The sequence below is a fragment of the Lytechinus pictus genome, chromosome 2, assembly GCF_037042905.1.
Source record: "Lytechinus pictus isolate F3 Inbred chromosome 2, Lp3.0, whole genome shotgun sequence".
NCBI lineage: Eukaryota > Metazoa > Echinodermata > Echinoidea > Temnopleuroida > Toxopneustidae > Lytechinus > Lytechinus pictus.
This window is the reverse complement of record NC_087246.1, coordinates 20520725-20536003: the sequence shown is the minus strand read 5'-3', so window position 1 is coordinate 20536003 and position 15279 is coordinate 20520725. Positions and strand designations below refer to the sequence as shown.

Sequence of the window (15279 nt, the reverse complement as noted above, 5' to 3'; positions counted from 1 at the left end):
TCACCGCTATCATGGTTTTTTGTTTGGTCCAATCTGTCTCGAAATGTTCATACCCTCTCTTCAGACTTACTCTGATATCTTAAAATTATTGCCATGATTAAGTGCAATCAGTTTTAAATGCTTTGTATTCTACATAAATTTTCGAGTTGATAAACTTACACTAAAGTTAATTGAACTCAACTTGAAACTTAAGTGGATGTTTTCGACAGATATGCATGTCATAACAGACCAATCAGACTACAGATTCATGGTTTTATGCCATCCAGTCTGCTTCTGTTTTCTTTTAATCTCGACAATTCCCCCTTTAAGCATAAAGTAGAACGTATACTTTGAAAACTATTTCATGTAATTTATTCCTTCAGCAAACCAAGGAAAACTTATGGAAGTTACCATGGATTCAGGGAACGAAGTAGCCGGCCGCGGAGACGGGAGCGGTCGTGAAACCTGGTCCAAGAAGATAGACTTCTTACTATCTGTCATTGGGTTTTGTGTGGATCTAGCCAACGTCTGGAGGTTCCCTTACATGTGCTACAAAAATGGCGGGGGTAAGTGCTCTTCTCAATCTCGTCTCTCTAGTCTGAATAAAATGCCTGTTGATGATATAAAATCTTATAACCGTAAACAGTGCGTCCCCGAGAAAAATGGAAACCGGGATTCCCAGATTATTTATCTTCATAGGCAAATTAATTACGATATTTCGTGTATACCATCATAAAGTCAGTAATTCTTCTTTATTTTAAGACATGGGTCCCGTAACAAAAAGGTTAGCGATTAAACGCTAATTTGGAAGAACAAATCTGATTGGTTCCTCGTCGGTCAATTGAGCAAAATACGCATGCAACGATGATCTTGATAGGCCATTTCTTTTAGCGATTAATCGCTAACCTCTGTATTACGAGTCCCTGATATGAGACAAACACTTCACGCATTCCAATGCACGAGACGACTTTGAAATATCAATGTAAAATCAGTTGCGCAGAAAATTTGGGGAAATTTGGTTTACGATACGACGACCGTGCGACGGTCAACGACCATCCATCATTTCTTTTGCCATTCTTTGTTAAGTTTCTTTCTCTAATGTCTAGATTAGACTGGATTCAGATTCACACGTAACTTTCGACGTAAATTGAATCGTCTCTGACTGACATACCTTCGAATTTATTGTTTGTAATCTGCCATGCATGAACGATTTACTAAATGTTTTGGTTCAAATGAAAAAAAGGAGATTAAACTCTTAACGTGAGAGCCAAATTTATTATCAAAACATAGGCCTAATGAACAGTTCTTAATCTACCGTATCTGTGAAAACGGGCTTCCCTTTTGTGGGACGCACTATATTCAATTAAACATATCTTTATAACACCACATTATTAATAGGTGGTTGTTTATGACGTTAAGTTTGAAATTTCATACGAAAAAAAAACATCAAAATTTATGAAATCTCTTTTAGAAAAAACCCATTTAAGATCTGCAGAATTTCCGTTAAAGTGTATGTGACTTTATTTTCACGTTTGCTAAAATTTGTTGGAGATTATTTTGCGCATTTTCTTATACCAACGGTATCCACATTGTAGTTTGGGAATTCTGCGACACCAATGAATATTGGTAGCAATAATAATACCTATAACGTACAATCACGCACGAATATGTGACGTCTTTGAGTCTGAATGTCTTGTGTTACGTCTTTGCCCTGGATAGAAGTAGGACTTTGAGAAGATGTTAAAACTTTTTAAAAGAATTTTTGTAGCCGTAGTAACAGGGCAAGGATCTAAACATGGCGTTGCTATTGGTATTCCAGATGACGTCGTTACAATTACATCTTACAAAAATCTGTTTGAAATCAATGGTGCAACAAAATACGGACTGGAAATACATCAGCCAAAAGTCATATCCTAGAAAAATGTAAAGGTTGCCAAGTGGGTATACACTGCTTTGCTTCATTCTGGTAGCAAACATTGCCCTCAGGTCCCATGGAGCTACCTCTTAACCTAACCCATAATTTCAAAAGTAAGATATTACTTCTTTGACAGAATGTAACTTTAAGTCATGACTAATGCATGAAGTCACCGATTTACTCTGTTTCGAAGATCCATGTCTATTAAAGACTCCTAATTGTTTCGCCCGCTTGCGCGACTGACCGGTCACCACGGCTAAACCAGTCCAGTGGCAGTGCGCGCCCGTCAAACTCCGGGCTGGGCCAACATTACCAAGAAATGAATTTGATGCGGGGAGACCGAGAGAGCTCGGAGAGGAGTAACGACGACGAAGGTATTCGGTGGCAGAGTTATTAAAATGTGCATCAATTTGAGAGGAGATAACACATCGAATCCGCACGCCGATTAATTCCGTGATCATCATAAATCGATGAAGAAGACGACCCAGTGCCGAGGGGATTGTGTTTGATTAAAAGAGCCTCGGGCCCTCCATCCAGGAACCTGGGAAAGAGACTTGATGGGGTGGATTAGAGATGGGCAGAATGAACTGGATGGTGGGATTTGAATGGAGAGATAGAGGGAGTGGTCAGTCAAGAAAAGAAGTAGTAGATGAAGATGGGGGTGAAAGACAGAGAGATGGAAAGAAAGGTGGAGGAAAGAGGAGAAATGTGATGAACATGATGAAAAGATTCGTCAAAGTCGAAGAAACGGAAAATAATTTAGTCCATTCAGGTGGGAAGCAAAAACTGTGGAGATGAAAAAGGCAAACAATGCACTAATGTAAGAAATGTGAAAAGATACATTGAAAGAAGAGAGAGGGAGAGAATGGGAAAGGAAGAGGAGATAACACGAAGAGGGGACAGAACGAGGTAAAGGGGAAAATAGGACAAATTACTTTAAAAAAAAACATGCCAGTCATTCAGTTTTGTAAGATAAAATGGGACGTAATTAGGCATTGCAAGAAACTTACATTCAATTTCAAATCAAGCTTTAATCCTTTGAATAAACCCTAATTTGTAATTGATGTTTGTTAAATTCAACTATACATTATTGCATCACCCCTATTAAGTTTGAGTTTTTGATTTACACTTGATTTCCAATCAAGGTGAGTTTCTTGAAACGCCCCATTAGTCTTCTCGTGTGATATTACCACGTTCACATCTAACTTAGATGAGGGTTGTATATTAATGACGGGTTCGAAGACATTTTAAATAAAATTTTCAAGGAGGCAAGCTGTATGATAAAGTTACCCCACCCCACGCACACACACCCTCACCCTCCCCCACACACACTCACTAAAAAAAATTCTGCTGTATATGGCTTCTAGAATTATTAGAAATCATAACAGATAACCGCATACTTATACTATTATTTTTACCCTTTAGTCAGAGTTTCACATCATGAAAACCAACATTGAAAGAGTATTCCTATATAGGTCTTCGGATATTTATTCGAACCATTTGGAATTTTGGAGGATTTTGCGTGTTTCATCTATATGTAGGTGGTCACTCTCACAAATGATATCCACACATGTAACGTGCATAAGCATTACTGACATGCATCAGAATAAAGTGTGGTGCTTTCACGAAGAGTTAATGAATGGGATAAGATTAATGCAAATTATTAAGCATACCAAGCGATTTGTTTGCATACAGTATAATAGTGATTATGGATTTCTGTTTATGATTGTGTTTATCTATTAATAAACTTTAAACTGTTTTGTTGCTATTTTGCTTTTCACTGTTGGCGACATTCTTACATCAATCCTGAAACTCTTTCATCCTGTTTACCTGTATTCGAGACATGAGCCTGTTGAACAGTGGGACATTCAAACTATTTACACTTTGAAGCAAAACTAGACCCTTCCTCAAATTGGCCATTGTCTTTTTTAATAGGCCTGCACAGGAAAAATTGTGGTGTTAATCGGTGTACATAGAAGACACACCAGTTATTTTACACGGGTGTTAGTTTAACACCTATAGGTGTTATTACAACACATTTGGTTGTTACATTTACACTCTTTGGTGTTATACATTTCTAGGATTTAATCTTAACACCTCAGGATGTGATCCTCTATTAACACCAACTGGTGTCAGTTTCAACACCACAGTTTTTACAGTGCGGTATTGTACATTTTCCTTCATAATACCTGAGTTAACTTAATAATTTGATTATATTTTGTGATTTTGGTATAAAGTACGACGGCCCATTTAACTTATTGGAAAAATGAGAATATTTCAAGACAATATTTTGATTTGTTTGCTGGTTATATTTCAAATACACGATCAAAATGTTTCATTCTGGGTAAGACAAGGACCGTTCTATGAACATAATTCAATTGATGATGGCTGTGACAGATGTTCTTAATCGTATTTACTGCAAAATGTAGAGGAATTAATATATCGAAAGAAATAAAGTCAAGGCTGTATAATGACAATCGTCATATCAAACAATATACATTTCGTGTATAGGCCCACTTACTTTCGTGTATTATAGTTCTCACTAGTTCCGATTCATGCCTATCCAGCAAGCTTGCTTGAATTCAGCAGCTTAGTCATTTGAAAATAACACATTGATAGTTGTAACACCCTACTTACTCTAAGCATAATCGTTCGATTACCAATGTCGCTAAATTGTGGATTAAATGCACCTAATTTCAGGAAACTTTTCAAACCGATGCTTTAATCGATACAGGTCCTTGCTTGATCAATCGATATCAAGGAATGCGAAAACATGTTCGAGGTTCAGGGCAGATATACTATAGCAGGATGAATTGCGGCGAATTAATGACCAGATGATATTTCAGAGTGGAATTCATTCTACCCTTTTTTCTATCTTCTTTCCGTCTTTTTACTCTTCACTATCACATATCGTGTGTGTGTTTTTTTTTTAATGTATTTTCAATCGTTGGAGCTCTACATCTTGGCATACACACACCGAACATTTACGATTATCAACTACGTGTATACGGAACCTCATGGTTTTATTCACAAAAAGTATTTTTTCTATCACTTAAGTAAATAACATATAACTAACTATTGACCGAAAGTTTTCGTATAGGAGAACATTATAAAAATTGCATTAGGAAGGAGAATGTTGCTGTGTATAGACTATTTGTAAGCATTTTCCTTGACTGAAGGCCTAACTCAGACGTTCAGGTGATCTTTATAACTATACAGTATTAAAAAACCATTCGCATGTATATACGTATAGCCTTGCCAACAAAAACATAAATACATGTATGTATTAAACGAATTTATGAAACCGGATGGAAACCATACAGGGAAACTGATACGATTCGATATTCAATCGAATTATCATGTCAGATGATTTTCACGATGCGATTGCACGTTGAGGTGATTGAGATGTGCGGTGAAAGGGCCCAAGCGACCTGTTTTCGAGGTTTCAACAAACCGGAATGATGTAACCCCAATAATCATTGACTTTGTCATGTCATTTGTCGACCGGTAACCACCAGAATGAGTAATGTGCTACAATCGTTTTCTGATTTGCACTCACTTTACCGTGAGTAACGTTTAATCTGCTTTCACAACACAGAATAGATATGATGATATTGGATTCAATTGAAGTCTACCTAAATACTATGAAGAATTCCTCAACATAATAAGTTAAACAAAGAAAGCGAAGTGATTGAAACAGTTGTATATTAGAGAAGATAAGTGCACATTGGTCATAATTATGATAAGAGAAGGAGGATGCTTTGGCGGAAGGGTACAACACGATAAATTGTGTTCCTCAGGTTGAGAATGATGCGGAGATTATGATTAGATTGGGGGTCAGCAGGTTATATTTGGTTTAATATGAGAATTTTCGGTATGAGCAATCGTTGCAGGAGCAAATGTCAAGGAATCGGCAGAAGACCTTTACTTTCAGAAATCTTTGTAAGTTTGTATAGAGTTTCGATGGTAAAATGGTTAATTGGGAAGATTGAACAACGAAACACGTGGTTTGACAATATGATGTAAAGAGGTTTGACTTTTGTAATCAACTATTCAATATTTTTATCAACAAATATTAACGGATGTTTCGATACGGAGAAATGTCATATTGCATACCTTAGATGAATTAGTGTAATTAGCTATTAGGATATTTCTATTCTGTGTAATTTCGGAGATATCAATGTCATTTATGTTTGTAAAAAAAATCGAAATGTACAAAAGACTAATGGTTACTAAACAAGTATATTTCTAAATATTTATGAATATATTTGATTTCGCATGATTGAGAACAATCCTTTCCACTTTGATCCAATGATGTGATAAATGCAAAGTCTATTGTTTTATACGTGATAAATTGTTTAAAACCACAGTCATATACAACGTGATACGATATCCATGGCACCAGGTTGGAAATGGCAGTGCAGCTGACCTTTATCTGCGCATGCGCTTGTTATTTCTGCGAACCGGCTAATAAGGAGAGGACTGTTGGTGTAATTTCATCCCGTAAATGTATCGATGAAGAAGTTTGAAAAAATCTAGTACGTATGAGGGTGCCAACTTGTCTTTAAGGTCAATTCGATCAACACTTACAATATTCCATTAGAGCAATGCCGCCAGTCCATTAGGGTGGCTTTGATCATCATTAATATGGTCAAACTTTACAAACGACGATACTATTTTGTAACCTCATGCTTTCGAAAGAGTTATAATGAAAAATAATTGATCGTGAATTACACTGTTCTGGAAGTACGAGTATTCTTTTTTTCTCCAAAAGCTCACTTTAATATGTTGTCCATCGGTTGTTCCATGAAAGAGCTTGAATAAATTACAAAATAAAGAAAACAAACGGGTTTCCTTTTTTTTTAATGTAGTTGTGCTGCAGCGTAATGCAAGCAGCGTAGATGTTTCCTGTCTTTCGGAAAAGTTTAATTCTTCAAGGTATGTTTAAAGAGATATTTTGACACATTGCAGTCCTATATTGTACATGATATGGGTATAACTATTTAGGCCCTACCTGATAATGGAATGAATTATTCATCCTGGACATTAGAAGAGATAATATGAGAGTTTTAACTAATACCTTGAATTTGAAGAGGGGGGCGAGCATCATATGACAAACACTAAAACCATGTCTGGAGGAGAGTATATAGAGTAGGGGTGTAGTTGCAACTATGAAGATAAGCGCTTTCTACATGACTGTATTCCATGATTCTTGGATTTTTGCATTTTGCATTTTTTGAGTTTTACTTAATGTACGTAACTCATTATTAGTATTATATTTTTTTCAACGATAAAGATCCTTCATACCGACGTTTAAACAAATTTCCACATTCGACAATCTTTTGTTTTTACAAGGCGGGTTAAAAATTGAGTGTTGTCTATTCAGAATATACATTCTAATTATCATCGATACTGTATTTGTTGTATATATCGTTCACAAAGTTTATAATCCATAATAAAAAGTTGGAATTTTAAGGGATAAAGTAGAGTTGTATTATCTTTATAAAGAAATAATGTAACACTGGTTTATTCGAATACACATAAAGTTTTGTTTATGTTCAAGAAAATTTTCTTTACACACATTTACTTTCCACTAGTCTTAGGTCACATTAATTTCTGCTAGCAAAATCCAAATAATTTTTCAGTTTGTTTTGGGGAAAAAATAATGACAGCATAAAAAGCATTGAATGAGTTTGGGAATTCCTTCACATACTTCATATGTGTAAACGGACCCGACGATGGATCCTTGGGGAACCCCAGGAATACTAAATGAAAAAAAAACGACTTTACGTCATCAACACATACACATGAGAACAAGCCTCGATAAATTGCAATACTTGTACTTGATAAATGACTTTCCCCATAAATCACATTATCAAGCGATGATATTGGAGCTTGCATCGATATGCTGAGGGACTGCAAGTTAACACCACTTCATGTCTTTCCCATAAACTTTGGTCAGTTATCTTGCAGGATAATGATCAAAAGTGCAATAAATCTCTCAGAAGCACTTACGTTATTTCTTGTGAGTGATGTTACGGGCTTAAAAATTTGTATCAGGTTACACTGTAAAAAATATTGGGTGACATTTTTACCATCACGAAGGTAATTATGTGTCCAACCCATTTGGAGCAGTATTTTACCCAATGCGGGAAGCATATTGTCCAGTAAGGTTAAAAAATAAGCAGCAATTACGTTAGAATGGGCAAAATTTTCATCACACTGGATAAATAAAAATGCCCAAAAGAAATGAAAAATGTTGGTTGGACACATAATTACCCTCATGGAGCACTTTTACCCAATATTTTTGAGAGTGTAGTTCTTCAGCCCAAATACTTTTTGAAATCTTCATGTACTCCCTGTAAATTTGCTTCATAATCAGCGTCATCTCATCATTGCAAACATTTCAAATCGAATGTTTGATGCTTTGATAATATTGCCCCCCCCCCCTCCGTGTACACGAAGATAGCGGGAATCATCTTCACATGAATCGCCTTTGCGCCATTCTTCCACTTTGCCGGATTCAGTGCACCCTCCATCATGTCCATCCTCAACCTACTAATCTTTGAAGCAGTCACCTCGAACTGAACAGTCCTTCTTAAAGTATACTTGTCATTTCTCCAAATCGAATATAAAGGAATAACCGAGTTCCTACACTGTTAAAAAAAACTGATTTCACAGAAAAAAAGAAGATTTTGCAGAATGCAATAACAGCATCATTCTGTAAATTCATAAAACAGGAATCTTTCTGTAATTTAACAGAACAGGTCTGTTTAAAATGGGGAAAATGGTGTTTTATTTAAGGAAATTTGTAAGGTTCCATACACCAAATACCAATTTCCTGTATTTTTACATGATATAATGTAAGATTACGCAATCTGGTAAGATTACAGGTGTTCTCGAGACTCTGCTGCGGGAACTTCTTTTATTTTAAGGATAGATTTTCTAACAGTGTATAGTGAAAATGTGAAATTGAAATAGTATTATGCTTAATAAGACAATATTTTATGTTCAACTGTTTGCTTACAAACTACCAGCGCAATCCATTGGATCCTTTCCACCTTGTATCTATACTTAACATCCTGGGGGTGACAATTCAGATTTGAATTAGCGCTTATTATTAAACAGCAATCTCGTGTACAGGGTGGTAAGATATAGCCTGAAGAAATCAGCTGTGCAATGGATCGATTCATCCGATACAACCCCCACGTAGACAGAATCGAACGGAATGGGAGGGACGGGCGATCATCATAACCGGAAAGGGTGTGTGATAGTGACAAAATAAATATTTTATGGTCATATTCATGTACAGATTATCATTGTTGAAATTACAGCTTACTTTGCCTTTGGGTTCAATGTTTTTAATGTTTTCACCGATACAAGGCTTATAGTTAGAAATGCCCCATTAATATCTTTTATCCCCTTTTGAAAACTTAATACTTCCATTGATGGACATCACGGAACAAGACGGTTTCAGAGCACCTCGATACAAACTATCATATTTTATCCGAGTTTAATTTTTTTTAAACCAATGATTCTCGGTGTCTGGAGTCTAATTGGCGATTATTGAATGTTGCTACGTCATGTAATACTCTAAGAGTTCATTGTCAATGGACTTTACATTGTAGTGGAGATTGCCTTTTATCTACACTTATATGCTTTTCACACTGCACTTTTTGTCCTAAATTGGTGGGGCTAAGGGGGGGGGGGGGTCTTAGCAGTTAGCCCCACCAATTTCCCGGGGTTAAGCTTAGCCCACTTCGTTTTCACACTACGTTTTAGCAAAGTGGGCTAGCACGGTAAATAGTACGGTACTATCTGGCCCTGCAAAAAGCAGGGTTAGCCGGCTTATTGTGGTGCTAGCACCACAATTGCGGTGCTAAGAGATGCAGTGTGAAACGAAACAGGGCTAAGCAAAAGCGGGGCTAAGCATTAGCCAATCACAGAAGTCGAAATTGCACGTTAATCGCGCTCTGTATGGTAAAATCATCAATATTTATGAGCTGTGTGATTGCCCGGGGTTAAGGCGTTAACCCCGGCTAAGCAAATATTACGGGGCTAAGAAAGACAGTGTGAATCGAAAAAAAGATAGTATGGGGTTAAGGATAGTCCGGGGTTAAGGATAGTATGGGGTTAAGGAAATGCAGTGTGAAAAGCATATTACTGTAGATTGTTTCTCCGAACTGGCTTGTTAATGTTCACAATCTTAATGCGAGAATTTATTCCTGTACAGGTGCTTTTCTGATACCATACATCTTCATGTTGATCTTCATGGGAATACCACTCTTCTACATGGAGTTAGCCCTGGGACAGTACCATCAAACCGGTCCTATCACAGTCTGGGACAAGGTTAGCCCGCTCTTCAAAGGTAGATACATGCATTTCACATCACTTTTTTTTTTATAAATGGTACTGATTAAACCCCTTACTTGCAGAGGCGTTGTCCAATATTCTGTATTAGTTAGAAGAATCAATAAAAATCAGAGAATGATTCTTTTGAATACTTTTATGTATTGTAAAACTCTTTTTCTTGTAAAATGGAAGGACTGCATTTATGCTTAACTTGCCGAGAAGTATTGTCCAAAATTTGGTATTGTTAGAATAAACAATAAAGACCGGATAAGACCCAGAATAAAATGTGTTTACAATCATTATGTTTTAAATCAATGCATTCATAGAACTCCTTTCATTAAGGTTCTAATAGGGGATGATTATGCAGACTTACCTGTTTAAAGTTAGTAAATTAATGAAATACAACTATGGATTAATTGATTAATCAGTTTATTTCAGACTAATGCAATGACTAGGGGAATCATTGTTCTATAAATTCTACAGGTGTGGGGTTTGCGATGATCTGTATCGCGTTCTTTGTCGACTTCTACTACAATGTGATCATCTCGTATTCCATCTACTACCTCATCGCATCCTTTCAGAAGGTCTTACCCTGGAGTACGTGTTCCAACTCGTGGAACACCGACCGATGCTTCGAACCTCGCTCTGGTCCGGCTTACAATGTCTCCATAGTATTCGTCAACGAGTACGGAAAGAACGTCACCGATATCGTCGATCGAAATGTATCAGCTGCAACAGAATATTACGAGTAAGTGAAGTCTACTGTCAACGGATATTAAGGTATGATTTTTTTCTGATATGTTTTTGGTATAATATTTTGTATCCACAAAAAAATTGTGTGTGTCTTTAGAGAGAATTAAACACCGTCAATGTTAAGATTTGCCTGGGGTTTTCAACCTTATAAACGGCTATGATGTATATATCCATAAAGTTCCGGTTACTTTCCATCTTCAATCCATTTTTCTTCTTCTCTTTCCTCTTATTTTTCCTTTTTCCTGTTCTTCTCTGTATCTTTTTTTTCATTCCCTCTAGCCTAGTTTTCTTTTCCCCTCCTCACTACTTTACTTCCGGTTTATATTTTTTCTCCCTTGCATCCTTCTCATGTTAATATATTGGCTTAAGAAAAATCGATTATACCATAAATATTAAAAGAATTATATTATTCATATTGGTAGCGCGTATTATTATCATCATTTGTTTGGCGTCACCTGTGCCTGGGAGGCGAAAAGCGAACTGAATCACTATGACCCGCAGGTCTCTCCTCCCGATATAAGATTGGGGGACTGCAGGTGGACCACCATCGAAAATTATTCTCATACAGCAATACCAGCTCTAAAATCTAAAATAGCGGATATCTCGGAAGAAGCTAATAAAAGAAAGATATACCGTTTTGCCAATTCACGACCGAGATTGCGATATAAATCAGTCTACATCTTCCTTTGATAGCATACTTTTTATAATTTAACTGTAAATCTTAATCATTACGATTATCGTATTCTCAACAGACGAGCAGTGTTACAGTCGCATGAGAGCAGCGGTATTGATGACCTCGGCAAGGTGGTATGGCAACTGGCTCTCTGTCTTCTCGCAGTCTACATCATCTGCTACTTCAGTCTTTGGAAGGGCATCAAAGGCTCAGGAAAGGTAGGATCTTCAGAAAATATCCCATTCATTAATGAAGTTATGACCTCAAAAAATGCGGTGTTAACCGGTGTACACAGAGAACCACACCAGTTATTTACGCCGGTGTTAAATTGACAATGTTAGTTTAACACCTATAGGTGCAACAACATCTTTGGTTGTTACATTTACACTCTTTGGTGTTATGTTCAATCTCTATGGTGTAATTTTAACACCTCAGGGTGTGATCCTCTATTAACACCAACTGGTTTCAATTTTAATACCACAGTTTTTACAGTGTATTATCAATCCATGATAGCTACTTAGCATTCTGGGGAGTGTTTCGTCAATATTTGTCGTCTGACAAGTTGTTATAGATCAGTGGCAATTAAACATGTATTATCATCGGTCTTGGTTGGCTGGGAAGCACAAATGTCTGGCTTTTACTATGGTAACTACTATTGGATAATGACATCTTGTCAGCGCCGAAAACTTTCTTTAAACGGTTCTTGGATCTTCTTGCGTGCCAGCATACGAAAAATATGGAATTAACGATCTTATGATGAGAGACGACTGTTAACGACGACTCGCAGAACCATGTAAATGTATTTTCCAATGGAACTGTTCCTTATTGATTTTAATCCCTTCTTTCATGTCCTTTCAAACAATCCATCACTTCTGCTCACGCGGGCTCGCTACCGCTGTCATTTTCTTGGTATCCAGACAAGTAGAGGCTTTGGATCTGTTAATCCATGACGTCTGGAAAATAGTTTTTGTATAGTGACCATCTGACTCCAACAAGCAAAATGTTAACAGGACTATACGTGGTTCTTTGTGCGGACATTAAATATTTTCTTTACTGCACGACATGTTTATAAATAAATTGTGAATTGAACTTAATGTTTGCAGTGATGTACATTGCGAATGTTGGCTATAGACAGTGGCGTAACAGGCGGGGGGGCAGGGGGGGGGGGGGCAAGCTGCCCCCCCCCCCTGGCGGAGCTCACCGGGAAAATATATTTAAAAAACGGGAAAAAGAAAAAAAAAGGGGGGAGGGAAGGGAAAGGTAAAGGAAAGGAAAAAGGGGAAAGGGAAAGGAAAAGGGAAAAGAAAACTAAGAAAAAACATAAAAAAGGGAAAACGGAAAGATAACGGGAAAAGGAAGGAAAAAAGAACAAGTGAGAAAGAACAATTCGCCCCGATATACAAATACATTAGCATTTTATTATTATTATTATTTGTTTGGCGTCACCTGTGCCTGGGAGGCGAAAAGCGAACTGAATCACTATGACCCGCAGGTCTCTCCTCCCGATATAACTGATTGGGGGAATGCAGGTGGACCACTACACCGGGGTTTCCCCCTACTCTTATACGAATAGTGCAGTGGGTTCTTAACGTGCAAAGGTGGTGACTCTCCTCTACACGGGGCCTCCATTTAACGTCCTATCCGAGGGATAGTAATCCGAGGGATTAGTAAGACAGGGAAATAAATTAAAGATGACAAAAAGGCAAACAAAAGCGGGAAATAAAGGCAGAATGGAATTAGCCAAAATCTAAATTGGAAAATAAAGAATAGGGACAAGATAACGTACACTACCGGGCTGCCGAGGATTGAGATAACGAGCGGGAAGAAAAATGGATGGTATATAGCATAATGTCGTATGAAAGTCTATCATAAACTTGCTAAATCTCCAAAGGCTCTGTCCAAGAGTCAAGACCCCGTGCAGTGGGGGCTCTTCATCTGTAACCTTTAATGGGTTCTATAACGGGCCCATGTATGGACCCTTCCTGCATTAAGCTTTACGTTGAAGCACTGGCGTACCGGGGGGGTGGTTCCACAGCCAAGGGGAAATAAAAGAAAATAAAGGAGGCAGCGAAATGAGATGAATGAAAATAAAATATGACATGATATTTGCTATAATGATGTAAAAATCTATCACGTAATTAGAATTTCATTTTAAAAGGCCATTTTTTTCTGGCTCGCTTCGCTCGCTGGCGACTTTTTAAATTTTTTCCCACATTTGCTATGGTGTGCCCCTCACAATATTTGGATGATTACGATACACAACTGTATTGAATTAATGTGTTGTGTTAAAACTATATAAATATACACGCAATTTGATTAAAATAAGTGGCCATCCGTAAGGTTTAAAATGGCTTTGATATCAAGAGGTTCCGGGGCTCTGCCCTGGACCCCACCCATAAAGCACTGTTATATGGATGAGTTTGGACCATGGCCCCCAAAAGTTCTACAACCAAACAAAAAAAATGAGGAAAGAAAGGAAAGTGTATTATATTTTTCTGAATATCACGTTAAAATCTATCTTCATGTTAGATTCTCATGAAAAGGTGAATTTTTTTATCTCGCTCGCTTCGCTCGCTCGGGACCTATATTAAGCTACTTTTTGCCAGAAGCGCCATACTCGGCCCCCTCGAGCATATAGAGCTTCGCCCTGATGCTCACAGTCATAACAAAAATCCTGTTCACCGTGGCGTACAAAAAAGAGAGAAAAAAAGGAAAGAGAGGAGGGTGAAATATAATATAATCTTTTTAACATTATGTCAAAACCTATCACAAAATTGGATTTTTGCAACAAAAATGTCAAAAAATTTTGCTCGCTCGCTTATATATATATATATATATATATTTGCCCGATACGCCATATCGCCCCCTCAAAATTGTTGCCTTATTACGCCATTGCCTGTTCCATGATATGACCGGGAAATTTTTGGCTCTTGCCCCCCCCCCCCCCCCCCCCCCCGGCCACCGACCCATGTTACGCCGCTGGCTATAGATAGGTTGCATGGTCGATTTGGGCTTTTAATGGTGCACCGAGGGAGTTACCGTCCCCGATTACCTTCATGCAGGCTCCCGTCTTGAATCGTAAACTTCCGATTATATTGTACATGACTGTAATTACTCTTCTCCGATTTAGTTCAACCAGGTTGTGCTTGGAAAAAAGGGCGATTTGTTAATTCCTCGGGATGACGGAGACTGGGGATCGCACCTACATGGTCAAGAGGCGGACATGCTACCACAGAGCCAACTTCCCGTTATTCTGTTTTGATTTTGGTGATCACAAATTAAAAATCATATATCCTTTTCCATATTCTACAAAACGACACGTAGGCATAAGCTGCCGTGATATCAGAATTCGAAGCCCAATCGTTAGTTGCCGGGGTTTATATTCGGGCTCCTATTCCAATCTCGATTAACTCGGCATCAGTCATGCAGACCCATATAAAGACAACGATCGACAACATGAATTATTAATCACCCGGTTCGTATTCAAAGTAATTGGATTAGTCGATAATCTAGCCAAATCACAATTGTTTTTACCAGTCTTACATCATTCCCCAACCTACAAGTACGATGTGACTGGTTCATGGTCATCAATTTCAAGTGTCTTCCC

General features: G+C 37.6%; 1 protein-coding gene across 1 annotated transcript in view; it reads left to right on the top strand.

The window, feature by feature from the left end:
• The first annotated feature begins 366 nt into the window (after window positions 1–366).
• LOC129254595 (sodium-dependent dopamine transporter-like) overlaps window positions 367–15279 on the top strand; it is a 28032-nt gene continuing 13119 nt past the window's right edge. The window contains exons 1-4 of the mRNA XM_054893096.2: window positions 367–545; window positions 10128–10262; window positions 10730–10994; window positions 11752–11890. Coding sequence (XP_054749071.2) covers window positions 380–545; window positions 10128–10262; window positions 10730–10994; window positions 11752–11890 — 705 coding nt within the window. The 5' untranslated portion in view covers window positions 367–379. The remainder of the gene's footprint in view (window positions 546–10127; window positions 10263–10729; window positions 10995–11751; window positions 11891–15279) is intronic.